The sequence below is a fragment of the Anopheles coustani genome, chromosome X (assembly GCF_943734705.1).
Source record: "Anopheles coustani chromosome X, idAnoCousDA_361_x.2, whole genome shotgun sequence".
Lineage (NCBI taxonomy): Eukaryota > Metazoa > Arthropoda > Insecta > Diptera > Culicidae > Anopheles > Anopheles coustani.
This window is the reverse complement of record NC_071290.1, coordinates 11,972,442-11,991,096: the sequence shown is the minus strand read 5'-3', so window position 1 is coordinate 11,991,096 and position 18,655 is coordinate 11,972,442. Positions and strand designations below refer to the sequence as shown.

The 18,655-nt window shown below is 45.0% G+C and overlaps 1 protein-coding gene across 1 annotated transcript in view; it reads left to right on the top strand.

Annotated features, from left to right (window-relative positions):
* Positions 1 to 18,374, top strand: part of LOC131269101 (sushi, von Willebrand factor type A, EGF and pentraxin domain-containing protein 1) — a 29,560-nt gene extending 11,186 nt beyond the window's left edge. Inside the window, exons 2-10 of the mRNA XM_058271419.1 lie at positions 11,770 to 11,946; positions 12,024 to 12,593; positions 12,664 to 12,816; positions 13,517 to 13,843; positions 13,916 to 14,446; positions 15,410 to 16,003; positions 16,068 to 16,424; positions 16,502 to 16,681; positions 17,836 to 18,374. Of these exons, the coding sequence (XP_058127402.1) occupies positions 11,770 to 11,946; positions 12,024 to 12,593; positions 12,664 to 12,816; positions 13,517 to 13,843; positions 13,916 to 14,446; positions 15,410 to 16,003; positions 16,068 to 16,424; positions 16,502 to 16,681; positions 17,836 to 18,374 (3,428 nt within the window). The remainder of the gene's footprint in view (positions 1 to 11,769; positions 11,947 to 12,023; positions 12,594 to 12,663; positions 12,817 to 13,516; positions 13,844 to 13,915; positions 14,447 to 15,409; positions 16,004 to 16,067; positions 16,425 to 16,501; positions 16,682 to 17,835) is intronic.
* Positions 18,375 to 18,655: the final 281 nt, after the last annotated feature.

Here is an 18,655-nt window from a genome sequence, read left to right as displayed (position 1 = left end):
CATTCGCTTAAGTCTTTCGTTCGAAAGTACTCTCTAATATCTCTTTTCGACGGTGGTAATCAGTGGCAGTACGTGACTGGCGGCAATTTATGTTCCACCAACGCAGATAGCATGATTTATGGTTGGGTAAAAAATATTACACACCACCTTGAAAAGTTTCGCTGATTTAAAAAAAAAATAAAAAAAAAAGATAAAAGATTGTCACCTTTATTATATAAAATAAATAAACGAGTGAAACAGTACAATTGTGAATGATTTTGGACCCCAAATTAAAATGAATTCTACTTTTTTGATTATATATTTATATCACTATTATATTAGGTCTGCAACTAAATTCTCGCTGTTTGTCAAAAAATATCACTTGTAATGACAGTTGGTCGATTTTGACGTATCTCAATTGTGATAATTTTATCTTAGACATATAGTAAACAAACTGTATCGTCAGATTGGTGATTTCATTGTTGCATTATATAACTATATTATCTGGAAAATGTCGAATTCTGAGCCGAATTATCACCATTTGCGGGAAATGCTACTTTTCTTGTTCAATTCGAAGAAATCAGCTGTTCCAGTGTTTCGGGAGCTTCAACAAGTTTACGGTGACGATGCTCTTAGTAAAAGTACGTGCCGTGGTTGGTATGGGCGCTTTAAAAACGATCTCAATACGCGAAGATGCACGACAAAGTCATTCTCCTGAACGACAACGCTCGGCCTCACGTTGCTAGATCAGTGAAAATTTCTCTGGAAACGCTGAAAAGTGATGTTCTACCCCACATGCTGTATTCACCAGACCTTGCCCCATCAGATTTTCACCGGTTCCGGACCATGGCACAGGATCTGAGTGAATATGAATTCAGATCACGCGAAAAAACTTCAAAAATTACTCGATACGCGGATAGTGCCCAAGGGGCAACAGTTATTTTGGGACGGCAATCAAGCTCTGCTCAAAAGATGGGCAAAAGATGTGACAAGCGATGGCCAATACTTTGAATGAGTAATCTTTTACCATTATTAAAAAAAAAAACAATCATTTTCTTTAAAAAAAACAGCGAGAATTTAAATGCAGACCTAATAGAAACTGAAACTAATATTACATTTTAAAAATAATCATGTTTTCTAAAAGTTGTTTGTAGGCAGATTTTATAACAGAAAGGTAAATTGTTCTTTTTTCGAAACATTAAAATGATAGGACATCTTAAATTGAAACTGTAGCGAACAAATGCGGGTTCGTTGCTTGAATTTGGGTAATCTCTCGTTAAAATCTGTTGTTTTGGAAGTACCTTTACTGTCAATTTTTCTACCAAAAACGGATGTGTGTTTAAACCTAAGAATAATGTATCTTCAGCCGATAAACCATGCAAGAGCAAAGCGTTTTCTTGTCGATGTAAACCCCTTTTCGAAGACGACAACGCAGAAAATCGAAAGCGAAACCCCTATGGAAGGGGGCACTTTTACTCGCAGGGCAACCGCTTAGGTTTCGATTACGACCCCAAAAACGCTGGCCGTTTTCCCCTAGCCCCCTAGCTTTCGGTTGGGCAACCGCGGCTGATGTAGTAATGTCGGTTCGGTAAGTTAATTTTACATGATTTACTCACCGCACTTGATATCGATCAGCCGACTCATCGGCCGGCCGCCATCGTTGAAGTCATCCGAAAAACGGTGCACTTGCACAACGGTCCGCGTACGCACACACGGGAGAAAGACGTATGGCGTCTGGTGGGGGTGGGGGGAGGAAAGGGTGGAGAAAATTAGAAATGACCGTTGCGCCAATGCCGCGCTCGCACGGCGTGCTTTCGATCGATCGCATCAAAGTGATGAGTGGAATGCGCGCCCGAAGTTGGCAAAGTTGCAGCAGGCTTGAGAACAAGATCGTTATTGGCAAATTGTGCGATAATCGAATCGTAACGCGATGCTTTTAAGCGCGCCGAGCGGTGTCGGTGCTGCGGCATTATATGGTCATTGTGAGGGAAATTGGCGAGCCAGAACGTGCGGATGCGGCACCTCCATAGCTCGTCCACATTAGCATAGGTTACTGCGTTCTTTTGTTCTAAACAATGTTCGCCGTTGTTTTTCCTCTCATTAGGTAACCGTAGTTTATTAGGTAACCGCATGAATTATTTCATCGCTAAAACTATAAAATAAACGCACTCCTCAACTATCACAAATAAATTCCACTTCCATTACGAAGGATACAAAATCGAACAAGTAGGTGACAATACGAACAAAACCCATTACAGTGTTAACAATTTCTATAAAAAAACTCCCTTGATTTTCGTGCGTTTTAAATAACATTACCGACTTCATCTGGGAAGAAAATATTTTCAAACGGGAAGTGTTTTTATTATTATCTTTTTGAGTTTTACACTTTTGAATATCCCAAGTTTTGGAACAAACAAAAAAAGTTCTGTTTTAGATATTATCTTAAGTTAACAACAAATCAGTTTTACATACAATTTGGATAAATTATCTAACCAAGAGGCTAAAAGGGTCTAAGCCTCTAGAAACCTTTACTACTACTATCTAACTGTAGTAATTCCATTCAAAATAAGCAAATTGAGTCAATTATAAGAAAAACAATGCTGGAACTCCAGTATGACTAGAACAACACGGTAAACAACAGTTGTAATTTATACATTTTTGATTTTTCTTTTCTTTCATTTTTGTTTCCCTACCAAAGTGGCGTATCAAGTCTCGTTGTTTTGCTAGATCAACTACTTATTGTATAATTTTACAAATTTAAAATAAATAAAATAAATAAACACTATTTTAGAGGAGAAGTGTTCGGAAGAGATAAAAGCGTAAGGAGATATCAACAAACGATGTTTAAAAATACTCATCCTTGATACATTTCAGCCACCTTTCTGCCATGTTTGGTGCAAATAAATGTAGATTTAGGAAAATTAGCTCGTTAAACTAATAAATTTGAATACGCTTATCAAGAAATTTGTTAAATGTCATGTCAAATCTATTCTAATACCAATAGTGTCATGCCCAGAATTAAAAACTACAAATGATTTAACCTAGATCTTGCCAAAAAGAACAGAATAAACGAAGGTGAGGGATGCATGAACTGTGGCATTTTACCCAAAAACAATTTGAGATTCGAGATATAATCCGTCGTTTTTGTCGACCAAATGAAGCTATACTAAATACTTTTTGGGTAAAAGACATATAAATAGGGTAGCTGAAACATTTGTTAAAAAGACAAGCAAGAATAGGGCTTGGACGTTTCCCGTGACTTTAGATGAAGATGGGAACAATGGTCAAAGCGACAAGAATGATTAAAATACACAACAATATGACTAATCTGGGGAACGATCTAAGGTATCTAGGCTAATCGTTTGTTAAATCGAAGACATGGTCACATAAATCGTTATAAATATGGTTTTGCTATTTAAAAAACGTTCAACTCGGATGGTTTGAAAAGATATGACAAGGTCTGAGAGGGAAGGAATAATCATTTTCCACTTCAAATATATAGGTAGTCTTATAGTAACTGGACGCAGTGTATAGGATTTTGCGGTTGCAGGTGCAAACAACCGGCCTTCGCGATTTTGGGGATGCGCTCGGTGGCCTTTTACGCCAACTTCGAGCAAATTGGCTTTGGTCGCAATTTAGTTACACTTATCCGTGGCACCATCGCGTGCCCTTGACGAAGTTGAATGTCAAGCTTTGGGTGATTTGTTTGGTTTTTTTTTTGTTCAACACGAAAACGCTGAGATGGGTCCGATGGAGATTGATGTGAAGAGTTTGGGAAGAGCAAGCAATCGGTGTGGGATGATTGGAATGAGACAGCGTAGGAAGTAAGTCCGCAAGCACCAATTGTTTGTGTACTGACGGACGGGCTCTTACAGGTTCGGGCAAATAAAACCCACCGATGGCTCAGGTGAAGACGCACGGGAATGTCGCGGGCATGCGTTACCGTTACACCGGACCGCAAAGGGTACGTGTTATGGTCGGTGTTTGTTTGCTTCAGGATTTTCTCTTCACACATCTTGTCACCCAGCTCGGCGCAAAAGTAGAACAGGCTGGACTGGGTATGTCACCACCGTAATCACTGCCACCACCACCACCACCACCACCAATGATGATGTGCCCATGTAGGCCGCGACTTGTTCACAACTCAGAACTCTCGTCACTGGCGCACCCTCTTCGGCAAGGAGGTCAGCAAATTAGAAATTCGACGGACAGCGGGCAAGAACGAGCAGCCGCAGCAGAAGTAGAAGAAGTCGAAGGAGAAAGAAAAACCAACCGCAGTTTCATTGTTTGCCCAAGCGTTTGCTTTCCCTTCGGATGCCGCGGGAATACAGATGTGAAAATGGCCGTTCGATTGAGGGCGTGGAATGGTTGATCCGCTACCGCTAAGAATACTGCTGTCCGCACCGAAGATTGTTGATGATGTGATTTCAACAAACCTCCTCCCCTCCCCCCCATCGCCCCCTTACCGCCATTGCCGAGTGTCAACTTGTCTCCAGATGGCCCCAATTGTGGTATGCAGGCAAGGTAAATCACCAGGTTTGGAAGTGATCTTACTCTACATCAGCTTGCTGCACACTGGGATTGATGGGGGACAAAGAACAGATATCAGGGAATTGCGTTCAATGAACAAAACCCGTTTTGTAAACAGATTGCAATATAACTAAACTCATTTTTGATTTAATTTTAATCCTAGGGCAAATAGATATACACTTTGTCACTTAATTCGACTTTTACAAGTAAGGAGTTTTTGTTTTCTTGCCAACAGCCACAATCCCTTAGAATAGTATTGAGGATCATTTAAGAATGTGTATATTGTCAGTACACTAATTGTTTATATTGCTAATGACGCTAAATTAGTTTTTGTTAGGTGTTATAATTTAAGCAGGCCGTCAAAGTCAGACATCTGTAAAGAAGTATATCCTTAAGGTTTGTTATCTTATTCGGTAAAGTAAGTAAAGATACGCAAAAGTTCCCTTACAGGGTACTTTTCCTCTTCACTGTCATGCAAGAATTACAAGTGGATGTTCTTTATCAGTGTGATAAATAGGAAGCAAGTGAAGAAACAATGGTTAAATATTTTATAGTTTTATTTTCCACTCTTGTTTGAAATTATTTCAGAGCATCCAACTTTGAATGCCTAATTGCAAATCAAGACTTGTTTTACTCAGTTCTCATCATTTTTTTAAATGAAGTATTTGTGAACTTTTTTCTGCATATCCATTAAGTGGAATGATAGAAAACATCCCCTGTGGCGTTTCGTGTCGTTAGCAACTTCGGGGGAAGAAGATAATGTAACTCAATGTGAAGATTGATCGATTTTGATACGTTCGACTTTGATTGCCTGCCACTGCATATATAGTCTAGTTAGAAGAAACTTTTATTAATATTGCGAATCAATCATAAGTAAAATGTATAACATACCGTCCTATAATAGATCACAGTAACTCTCCTCGGAGAGAGGCCAAATCCTACTTGTGATATTGTACGCTACAAGAACATGTAAAAAGCGATACATCCCAAGTAACATTTTAAGTTTTTTCATGGTTCTAACGATGTTGTTCATGCTCATCATTAAGTCTCATCTTAAGAGTAAAATATCTTAAAGGCTGTGATAAAACCTTCATAAACCCGTTTTAAGTGTAAGAGGGCCCACTCTACAGAACGTTGTCAAAACCATCCCTTAAAATCTTTTCTAGACCAAAAATCACTATTTGGTTTTAAGAGAAGGTTTTAAGAAGGATTTAACAGCGTATTTACAGACTCTTCAAGTGTACTAAGATTTTAGACTTAATGAGCGATTTTATAGCTATCCTCAAAAGGTTTTAAGGATGTCAAAATTATAAAAACTATTTTGCCTGTTGAGAAACCTCTATAAAACCAATTGGACTTGGTACACTTGGCATGTTAAAACATTGATAAAACCTGTTAAAGTCTAATAGGTCTTGGAAATGTTACTTGGGATGTGATTCATCACTCATATGTTTTTTTCCGTCATGTTTGGTAGAACTTCTTCAGTGAAGTCTTTCGGTATCTTGTTTTCAGAACGCTTTTCGTTAGAGGTTTATTTTTGAATGTATTAACAACTGAACGGGGAATGCTTTCAGTATCGGATGAGTATAGAAAATCTATTGTTTTATCAAGGCTGTCTGAAAAACTAACCTCCAGTTGGTTATTTTAGCATCGTGTTGTAATATTTTCTGGCTTATGGTAGGTTGTCGAGATTCTATTTAGAAAGAATGAACTGCCATTTTATCCCGGCTACTGCGCGGCAGGTCCCTACCGTGTGCTGTTGATGGCAGTGGCACCACATTGTAGTGAATGCAAACACTGCGACAGTGGTTGAGCAAAAACAAAAGCCCCCGTTCAGTGCCGAGGGCACGCGGGGCCAAAATGGCATCGGATACAAGGCATTTGTTCGAGTACGACAGCTGCCCGTCGCCGGTACATCTCGCAGGCAGCGGTGGCCGCGGCGACCGTCAGGGTTCGTTACGCACATACGCAAAACGCGCTGCTCGCACGAACCGCCGTCGGTTGCAGAGAGCTCAAATGTCACAGCGCCAGCCCCGCGCTTCCTCCGTTGCGGCCTCGTTGCACGCGTCCTTCCTTTGTGATGATCCGCCGGATGATGTGCTGGTGTTTCTCTTTCTCCACCGATGCTAATTGGGGTTTGCGGGTCCGCTCTCTTCCCCCCCCCCCCCCCCCCCCCCCCCCCCCCGCCGTACCCGGTGGGGCCGGTAACTGGCCGGTTTGTTCACCTGAGTCACGGCACTTTGGTTGTAACGTGAGTGATTCGGTATTCCAAAGGTCAGCCGACTTACCGACCATGTGAAAAAGCGTATCACGCAGCACAGTAGAGTGTGAATCAAAAAGTGATTAGCATAGTTTACCCATCAGCCGATGGAAAACAATCTTTACAAAAACTGACAACCCGGGAACGTGGAAGTGGGATCTAGCAGATACGTCATCGTTGTTATGCGCCTACGTTACTACTTTCACAAGTCGACGCGTAGCGCGCAAAACTAGTTATTGAAGTACAGTGGAGGTTCTATTTGAACGGAACTACCATTTTCGATGATTCTACACGTACTTAGCTAGGTTCCCAAATCGTTTCTGGTATTCTAGTATGTATTCTAGTATGTATAAAATTAAAGTATAGTTTTCGTTCTATTGTTCAGTGTACATAATTACTCATACACCCTTGACCATACACCTTCTGATTAACATTTTTATGAATAGACAGTACGGCCCGCACCGTGAATATAAAAATAAAACAAGATGATATTTGCTATTAACTTATTGTGTAAATAAATCGGTTGTAAAGGAACTTCTGCAGAATGTTTTGTTTAAAGAATTTACTCCAAAGTTTGAAATAATAGATGGTACGATGTTTTAAGATGTAAAACGAAATATGAAATAACTTTGTAAGTAAAGAAGCCTCGACATCCGTACAGACTTCATAACAGAGACGTACAAAAAAGATTTTTCCAAGAGCTATTCCTCGTTAAATTCTTGTACAATAATGGATATTTTTGAAAGCGTTTCTAGTCTTTCTTTTACAAAATGTTTTACGAACCAGACTTTGCCGACCCCTGTACTGATAAAAATAACTGCTCATGCCGTAAGGCAAAGTATTCCACAATTTTCCCTTAGCAAATTAATATTGACAATCTTTGTAACAAGCTAAATTTGACCTGAATTTACTCTTTATTGCCGCCATTTTGTACCGCAATAAGAGTGAATCAACCGCAGTTGTACGGAATTACGCGTTCAATCAACATTCTTCGGAAAAGGGTTTCAACTTCCGATCCTCAACTCCGTGCCGGAAAAATGTTTCTCGTTCGCATGGTAATAAAATTACTATTGCATAGCAGCGGGGGGGAGAGGGGACACACACTTAGGGAGGTGTTCATGATGAGCGGCTGGGGCTGAAGATTTTTCCTAACTCAAGGGTGTTGGTTTTTTTTTCTCCCCTACGTTTCTCTTTCCAGTTGTCGATTTTGTTATTTCTTGCATTTTTGTAGAGGAAGTTACGTTACCCCTTTCGGTTTTTCGTGGTAACATATGCACGCAGAAACGCACACACACACACACACACGCGCACACACAATGATGATTAGTTCAGCATCTCCACGCATTCCCCCCCCCCCCCCCCCCTCTCCTCTTGCTGCACACTTTGGAGGGTCCCTCACGCCATATTCGATGCAAATGAAGAAATGAATTTCCATTTCGTTCGAACACGAAATGGCATTGGCGGAAAAGCGAAGGAGAAGGAGGAAGAAGAAGAAGAAAAGCTCGAAACCTGCCTCTTGAAGCTGTTTGCTATGCAACTCCCCAAACTTCCTTCACCACGGTTGGCACAGCATATCCGGAGAGCGTTGGGTTTCTTTTTTGCTGTTGCTTTTACGTGCATTTATCCGCACAGCGAGACCGAGACGTGGCTGGCTGGCTGGCTGGCTGGAAGCTGGAAAGCGAGTGTTGGTGGCGGTTACCACTTTCGGTTTCACTGGCAACGGGAGTTTTGAGTGCCCACTTGCTGCACCACGTGAGCCACTTGCACGCACCTAGTCGTTTTATGTAGATTACGATTGGTTTCCGTTTTGGCATCGACGGTGGATTACTGATAGCTGCTCGGGGTTTAGTTTGAGTGTTACCGCGCACATATAAGCACCGAGCGTTGGTGTCTCTATTTTTGTTTTATTTTATGTGCGTTTGATCGAAACGTGCGCCCTACATTTGCATTGCTCAAGCATATCGAACAATTCATACGTAACGTACCCGATCGTCGGACGATGCGTTCCTTATATTTAACCCCTATTGCATTACCTACGTGAGCAACAGCAATTGGTAATATCCCGAGCATCGTTAATCGATGAGATCACTAAAGCTACACAAATACAGATACAGTTTGTAGCTATCAATGGATTACTAGGACAAAATCATAAAGTAATTTTAAAGTTTTAAAAATAAACGAATTACTGCAAACGTTAAATAAAAATAAACGATAACGCAAACAGAACATTAACTAGCCAAAACAAAAATGTCATGAATGAAATGTAATACGAAACATTGAAACATGATGAAGCGTCCCAACAATTTGAAAAAATATCGCTAAAAAATTATGAATTCATTAAACCATGTTTCCAGAAAAGAGCCAGATGATTAAAAAAAAACAATCCAAAACCGCGGGCCAGCTACCATAAGCGATGTTTCAATGCTTTGAATGTAGTTTTAAAACCTTTTTCATTAGATTATCAGTTCTCTTTTTCAAACAGAAACATAGACATAATAAAAAATACAAAGTTTTACTTCTCATCGTAAATTTTGATACTTATTTTCGTTGAATTTTGTACTTTTTTAACATATTGTTTGTTTGCTATACTTTGAATAAATAACTTTTATTATATTCCAAGTTAATCATTTAGTCAGATTATGTTACCGTATCAATGTTTCTCTGTTATAATGTTATAAAAATAGCAAAGCTTAAAAGAATTTGGAAATTTTGTTTCGTAATGGTACCGAAAAATGTTTTCTTTAAAGTAGTTCAGGTTAGTTGCCTGGTATTTAACATCACGTTCAACAGTTTTAAAAGGAAATTAATTGCGATATCATGAATACATTTGAAAAGAATTCGGAAAGGTTTTGTTTGTACGTTGGTCTTAAATTTTCTTACGGGCCGGACTTTGCCGACCCCTGCATTAAACGGCCAAAATTCACTCTAAATACTTTTCGATAGGGCTATACTATATTTTTCATGATATAAAATGCTGGTTTAGGTTCCATAATGCTATTTCCGATATTGATTAAAGAACGCTTGATCGAAATACCGAAGAAAACTTAAGGATTCCCCAACAAGACCACGTTATGTCAATATGGTTTTAGTATCCAATGGCTATGACACGTTTGAAGTGAAGTTTTTAAGACGGACTACACAAATACTTCAAGTTGTCAACAATTGTAGACTTTATGGTCGGTTCTCTAGCTCTCTTTATAATGCTTTTACATTGTTTAAAAAGAAGTTATTTAAATTGATTTTACATCTTAAAAAGCCACATTGAATCGAATTTAACTCATTATACCCATACTAAACAAATGCTAAAACTTGTTTAAGGCTATTTCGTGTTGGATATGTTACTCCGAGTGACAGAACTGCGGGCCACTTCACAGCGTGCCGCCTGATTTCACCTTTCATCCCAAAAAAAAACCCGGATATGGTCTACTGCACTCCTTCCAGCCACTTCTAGACTAAATCAAATTCACATAGTGCTAACTTTCGCAATGGCAAAGCATTGGTACGAACCATATCCAGGTCGTGATCCGATCGCGCTACAAGCACCTTCCAAGAATTAAGGACAGTTGCGCGGATGGTTTGCTGTCTGAAAACTGGTTCAAGGTTTCTTATTTTTAAATGAAAGATGAAAAAACACAATAATCCTGCTCACAAATTAGTTGAGCCGTAGGGTTCGATGTTGATCCCAAAGCTCTTCGCTGTGCGATAAATATAAGTGATTATCTGGGTAGAAATGGTTATTTTATGATTTTCACCCGGCCCTAATGTCGCTGCAAATAAATTCATTCGAGTTTGCCTCTTCCAGGTCGAAAACCTGCCAATCTTACAAAAAGGCCAGCCAATACAAAAAGAGTGGCGACTTCTCCAAAGGTGTTTGCACCGTAACCACCTACGCCTCTTCGCGCTTGAGGCGGTTGGCCTATGTGATTTTTTGACTACAGGTCGAGCTCTAAGTCGTGAACGAGCGTTTGTATTTCGGTTGTTCGCATATTCGACCGGACACCATTTCGGTCGGACACTGTAGTGCTTATGTAATTAAATTTAGGTTCAGGTCCAGGTATATCGCTACAGGGAGAGAGTGCCTGTGTGTGTGTGTCGGATGATTCCCCTGAAGACAACCTGAAACCGCTGAACCGCTCGCTACTCGCCGAGGGTTGAATCGATCGATCCGCACCATTCTGGGAATCGGTGACTTTTAACGGACCCTCTCGACCTGATCCGAACACGATTTTGTTGGGGAGCTATGGAAAACGGCGGCGGTGTTCCAATTTCTACCCTCCCATATGCACCCCCCTGAACTGAAACGAGACGGGGCACGAGCAGTCGTGAGCAAGACAACCTTCGTTGACTGTCACTGTCAGTGGATGTACAAAATATGCCTGCCGAGAGGATCGATGCAATTTACCATCTATTTTTATCTGCTGAACACACCAGGCAGGGATAGAGAGAGTGAGGGGAAAGAGTCTCCACGTCAATATCTCACTATATTTCTTCTTCGCTTAGGAATTTTCGTATTTTTGCATCAATTCTTGGATTGCACCAAAGCTGTTAGCCATCAGTAGTATTATTAGGTGGAAGTTTGGACAGGTTGGAATCTCTGCACTTTGTTAGGTTTCGTCTTGATAGCAATCGTCTACTCCTTACCATCTTCCTCACAGATCCATTTTTCATAAGTACAGTGACCAAAGTTCCTGAAATACTGACCCCAATTTCTTAAATACTATTTATTAGGGGAAAGGGTGGTCAGATGCACCGTCACTATATAAACTAAAATGACATGCATGGCTAGCATATGTATAGTCTGACCGAACTATTTCTTTTGACAGTTGAATCAGAACTTCGGCGAAAACATTAATGTGCTATAATTTGTTCACGTTTCCTACACATTCTGTTGTGCATTCCAAGATTCCATGGATCCACACTTCAAAAAGGATCAATATACCTGTTGCGATTAGATTAGATTAGATATACAGCTTTGCTTTTCCATTGTATCCGTTGTACAGTTTGCGGCCCACCAGCAATACCGGCGAATGCGAGGGTACACACCGAGAAGGCGGAAGGGGCCAGCGGAGGCCTGAAGTCGGCCCGCTACGACTGCGACAGCGGCTACGAGCTGTTCGGCCCGGAGACGATCCGCTGTGATCCGGTGAAGGGCTGGGACCGGGAGCTTCCATTCTGTGGTAAGTACTCAGCAAATTGGTGCATGAAGTATGGTGAAATCAGCAAGACATTGATGGACTTGTGCTTCCTCCGGCAGGTACGAATGTGGCCTACCGTAAACCGGTGAACCAGTCATCGGCGACGAGGTCCGGCCCGGCGGGGTTCGCCAACGATGGCAAGCCCGGCAACCAGAACCCGGACGGGCAGGAGTGTTCCGAGACGCAGAAGGAGGTGTCACCCTGGTGGCGGGTGGATCTGCTCACGCCGGAAGCGGTGCGTGTGGTGCGACTAACCACGCGCGGCTGCTGCGGCCATCAGCCGCTCCAGGATCTGGAGATTCGTGTCGGTAATAGCAGCACCGACCTACAGCGCAATCCACTGTGCGCCTGGTACCCGGGCACGGTGGACGAGGGCACCACCAAGTCGTTCACCTGCGCCAGACCATTGATCGGTCAGTACGTGACAGTACAGCTCGTCGGCGTCGAGAGTAGCCTCAGCCTGTGCGAGGTGGAGGTATTCTCCAACGACGAGTTCTCTTCCGACCGATGCGCCTCGCCCAACCTCAGCGTCGACACGGTGCTGACGACGTTCGCGAAAACCTGCTACGAGTTCCACATCACGCGCGGCGAGAGTTTCGAAAAGGCACGGGCGGTCTGCCAGTCGCACGGTACGTCACGGTGGCCTTAGATTTCAAGTATCACACCTCAACTCCATCTCGTTCTTCGGTTCTTCGACAGGCGGCGATCTGATCCATGACTTCCGTGGCATCACCACGGACTACATCATATCGGAGCTGGAGCGCCGCAAGACCGACCTCCGGACGCAGCTCGTGTGGATCGGCGCCCAGAAGGAACCGGGCATAACGTCACGCACCTGGAAGTGGGTTAACGGTAGGTTCTAGCTTCCCCCAACCTTGAGCGTGCAAACATTTGGGTCAGCAGCACAGTCCAAACACAGTCCGGAAGGCCGAAAGACATCAGCACCAAAATTTGCACACAATCGCCCTCTCTCGACGGGGTCCATCATCATCGCTGTCCGAAGAGAGGTTTTTTTAATTAACCTTTTAGCATTTTGTGCCAACATCTACCATTTTGCGAGATGCGAAAAGCGATTGCTGATGAGGCAACATCCCTATTTTTTTTGTTCATGCAAATCTGCCAACCGTGTGCCCTTTCGGTAGAACAAGCAGAGGGTCGGGGGGGGGTTTCTCCGTTAGCTGTCAGGGAAAGTGAAGTCATAATTGACTGCTTACTAGCGTCGTTTTCAATGGAGCCGAGAGATAGACCTCAGAGCTCGGAGCATTGTGACAATGCTGGGAACGGAGCTTGGAGCCGGTTAAACGATGTAAACAATGGCGGCGGTCTCCCGGCGGTTAGAGCTCGGGATGATTAATGCGGCACAGAGACAACAGTACAGTTTATGACGCATTGATTAGAATGTTTTGCTACATAGCACTCTGCAGAGTCCAGCTTCTAGTTCGGAACGCCAAACACAAATGACATTAGAGACATGCGTTAGGGCCCGTTATTCCCAGCGCCTAATGAGAATCTTTCCCCCTATCACATCGCATTGTTCTGAACGACAACGCAGGTGACACGGTGATCAAACCAACCTGGGGCAAGGACCAGCCGAACAACTACAACGGCGAGCAGAACTGCGTCGTGCTGGACGGTGGCCGCAGCTGGCTGTGGAACGATGTCGGCTGCAATCTGGACTACCTCAACTACATCTGCCAGCACAGTCCGCTCGCGTGCGGGTCGCCGGACGCGCTGGTCAACACCACGGTCGTCGGGCGCAACTACTCGGTCGGTGCGAGCATCACGTACCGCTGCCCGGTCGGTCATTCCCTGATCGGAACGGAGGTGCGCACCTGCCAGCAGAATGGCGTCTGGAGCGGTGGTCCACCGACTTGCAAATGTAAGGTTTCCTATCCTTTGTGTGTGTTTTGGTTTCCTGCGTCCACTGACTATTGTGTATTCTTGCCCACAGATGTTGACTGCGGTACACTGCCGGACATTGAGCACGGCGGCATCATCCTGTCCGAGCAACGTACCAGTTTCGGGGTGCAGGCGTCCTACACCTGCCACGAGAACTACACGCTGATAGGCAACGAGAATCGTACGTGCGAGGCATCCGGATGGTCCGGGACGCAGCCAAAGTGCCTGGTCGACTGGTGCCCGGAACCGCCACCGATCCAGGGTGGCGCGATAAAGGTGTCGGGACGGCGTGCCGGTTCCACCGCGCTCTACACCTGCGACTACGGTTTCGTGCTGATCGGCGAGCCGGTGCTGTCGTGCGGGCTCGGTGGCAACTGGACGGGCAAGATACCGGTCTGCCGGTACGTGGACTGCGGCATGCCGGCGCGCCCGGATCGGGGCAACATACTGCTGCTGAACGACTCCACCACCGTCGGCTCGGTGGTGCGGTACTTCTGCGACGACGACTACTGGCTCGTTGGACCGCAGGAGCTGTTCTGCACGAAGGATGGCAAGTGGTCCGGCAATGCACCAGCTTGTGAATGTGAGTCACTAATGATGATTAGTTCCACCTCTTACCCCAACATAGGCTTGGGAATGTCTGAGTTATCTTAAGATATTTGTGGACCATTTCAAAGCAAAGCAGGAAATGGTAGTATCAGAGTGACCCTACACGGACAAGAACGGGCATCACTCTTTTCCTTGCGTACAGTGGTTTCTAGCAAATCTTATTGAAAAGTTCCAAGTTCTAGGATCATGAGAATTTCAGAACGTCAGAACCTCTATCTACTCTTTCTCCAAGGTACTTCCGGTAACAAGCCCCTCAGGAGTTAGAATATCAGTATCTGGTACACCATATATTTACCGATATCCATTGCAAGACACCCAGTACAGAATCAGACGGCATATACCGACTTCAACACAACCACCTTGTACTTTTTTTGGCCTTTTAATCTATGTCCGAGACTAAAACATTAAGGCTGCTGTCCTGTCTACTCACCACCACACACTTCTTTGTCGCCTTGCGATGATAACAGCAATCTGGGCACTGAATGTAAGCCCGGCGTCCAGAGCGACTCCCAGATAATTGACCTGGGAGATTCGTACATTTGTTTCTTTGTTGATAGTGTGTAGCCTGTTCTAGCATCCCGAGGCACCAAGTCTTTATTCAACAGGAACTCTGCCTGTTTCATGTCCATTCGCGATATGAATATTACTGTGTCATCAGCAAAAAGATACATCTCACCGGAACAGAAGACTAAATTCATGTCGTTTATATACATGACAAAACAAAGTTAGGCCAAAAATATTATCTTGTGCCATCCCACGTACGTTTCCAATCAAATCTGGGACAGATGTTTGGAACATTGTCCTTAGGGTTCTACCTGTTAGATAATCACTGAACCAACCGAATTTCCTACCCTCAACACCAAATCGTTTGATTTGGTCTCCTCTACAAAAGTATCCTCGACAAAAACACTACTGATACTACTTTCTTGCTCACCAGTGATCACCTGCGAAACACCGCACGTTCCGCCCGGCTCGTACGTCATAGGGTACGACTACAACATCCACTCGTCGATCCAGTACCACTGCGATCCGGGTCACATCCTGCGTGGCGAAGACACGCTCACCTGTCTCGAGTCCGGCCAGTGGAGTGGTGACGCGCCGGACTGCGTGTACGTCGACTGTGGGCCACTGACGCCGATCCCCTTCGGCTCCCATCGCTACCTGCAGAACACGACCTTCCTCGACTCGGAGGTGGTGTACTCGTGCGCCAACTCGCACCGGTTATCGGGCGTCAGCCGGCGCATCTGCCTCGACACAGGGCTCTGGAGCGAAACGGCACCGCGTTGCGAAGAGATACGGTGCACCGAGCCGACGCTGACCCCGCACAGCTTCGTCAGCGTAACCGGCAACGATCGGATGTACGGACGCACGCTCATTCGGACCTCCGACGCGACCGCCAGCGGTGCCCAGACGTTCAAGGTCGGTGCGCTGGCGAAGTATCGGTGCGAGCGGGGCTACAAGATCGTCGGCGAGGCGCTCATCACCTGCGAGGAAAACGGCCAGTGGAGTGGCGAAATACCGGAGTGTGTCTGTAAGTACAGCGACAGCCGCAACGCCTTTCCATTGGTCTAACATACTCTATGTCACATACACAGATGTCAACTGCGAAACACCCGCCGGCATTGCGAACGGCAAGGTTACGCTGGCAACGAACGCCACCTACTACGGAGCAGCCGCGATGTACGAATGCGACGGTAACTACAAGCTCGACGGCGTCTCGCGCCGCATCTGCCTGGAGGACGGTACTTGGGGCCACGAGCAGCCCCAGTGCGTGGAGATCACCTGCGACGAGCTGTCGTTCGCTGACGCCGCCCTGCTGGTCAACGCTGGCACGCGCAAGGTTGGCGTGCTGGCGGAGTTCAGCTGCAGCAAGGGTCGCTACATGGTGGGCAACGGTACGCGCACCTGTCTGCCGAACGGTCAATGGTCCGGCCGGAACCCCGTCTGCAAGTGTATGTGTTTGAGCTTCCTCTCCCCTCTCCCTCCCCAGCATCAGCAATCTAACACTCTTTACCATCTCTCCGAACAGTGATCGACTGTGGGCGACCGGCGGATATCGAAAACGGCCGGGTGATCGTGGTAAACGAATCGACCGTCTACGGTGGCTCCGCGGAGTACCACTGCGTACCGCACTACAACCGCATTGGCCCGTACCTGCGCAAGTGTATGGACGACGGCAAGTGGAGCGGCGAGGAGCCACGGTGCGAATGTGAGTATAGCAATCATCTTCCACAAGCTTTCCAGCAACCATTCACGCCATTTCGGCGTCGAAATTCTCTTGGCTTACAACAAACTACCTGCCTATCTCCTTTTTGTGTACTCCTGTGCACCTTGCTGTATAGAGTGCGTGCCGAATTCTTATATTAGATTTGAGAAAATTATATTCAGATAAATTCGACAGTATTAGAAAGGTTATCATGTAAGACAGAGGCGGAAACCCCAGAGGTCTTCCAGGCATTGACTATTTGCCCTAAATGTCTCTATAACAAAGGCCAAATTTTTACTGATCTTCTTATGAGAGCTTTAAATCTTTTATACAGGTTTTGCATCATATAGTCTTCATGTTTTTCAAAAGGAATACATTTAATAAATTTAGCTAAACGATTCCTTGATAGGGTAAAGAGTACCCCATTCAGGTTTTAAGATTCTTTTCCGAATTTAAGTGAACACTCGACGTGTTTCAGTTTGCTCCATCCATATAGAAATTCTGCGAACTGTATCTTTCCAACACATTCACCGCTCTCAAACAAAGTCCTTTGCGCTTACTCTAGAACAGGGGTCGGCAAAGTGCGGCCCGCGGGCCAAATCCGGCCCGCCAAATGATTTTATCCGGCCCATAAGAATATTTTAGTGCTTCATACAAAAAAACCAATTCCAATTTTTATCGGATTTGCCAGGTTTGTTTTCTTACCAAAAACGAAGATGAAAATTGTTTAACGAGGTGTTCCTGTTATATGTTTTTCGATAACATTTTAAATACTTTATCTTTTCCCACTTTTTATGTAACTTTGCTATTTAGTAAGTTCCTCTCTCCATTAGAAAGGGTTTGAAAACATTAAAGCATCGTTTAAAGTATCCGGCCCGCGCCTTCGGTTTCTCTTAAATCATCTGGCCCTTTTTGGAAAACGTGTGCCGATCCCTGCTCTAGAACGAAATAATATCACGGTGGATGACCGATCGCTCTCTTGTTCTCACAGCGTCACATTTTCTGCCAGTTAGTTATTGTTTTGATACCTGATACAATGTCATATTTATATTAATATTGTTATGCAAACATAAGAGGAGTGTTTTTTTTTGTAATTTACTATTCTCTGAGCTGTTTCACATGATGATAATGTTTCCCTTTCCAATTTGTTGCCGCAGTGATCGTGAACGATGCACAGGAAACGAATAGCCTCGGTACGGGCATCGCCATCGGAGCAGCGATCATCGTCATCCTGCTCATCCTGATCGGAGTGCTGTTTCTGCACCGCAACAAGGCGCGGCCGGTGAAGAACACCGAAAACGTGCAGGCCGCCGAGCACAAGGAGGACCAGAACGCGGCCGTCATGTCCTACTCGAGCCTGGAGAACGGTCGCCATAACTTCGATCTCACCAACCGCGGTGGCCTGGTCACGTTCAACACGTTTCATCAGGCCGGCGGACCGCACCCGCCGCCACCCAGTCAGCTGACGCACGGCAGCAGCAACAACAACAACCACCTTAGCAGTAGCATCAACAACAACAACAGCGTCAACAACAACAACGGCAGCCTGCGGGGCGGCGAAAACATCTACGACCAAATTCCGAGCGAACAGTTCTACGACGCGCCGTACGAGATGCGCACGAACGAGGAGGTGTACGAGCCGGAACCGACCAGCCGCGGGAACATCATCACCATCAACGGGGTGAGCGTCCGGTGAAGTGGCTGGGGTGCACTTGGCCGGCCATCTGCTAGTGCCGGCCTGCAAGCGCACGGTCGCCGGCGATCGTCTAGTTCCTTTGAGCAGAGTGGAGGGGGGTCCGTCCCCATCTGGCCGAGCGGTCTCGAACAGGAGAGGGTTTACCAAAGGGTCGTGGAGATGCGAACTCTTTTCATCCAGGTCCGGTGGATGATCCTGCCCAGCACCCAAAAATCCTGCCGAGGCTGTATGTGATCGATCGTCTGTAAAAATGTGTGGCCGGTATTGTGTATATGAGAGAG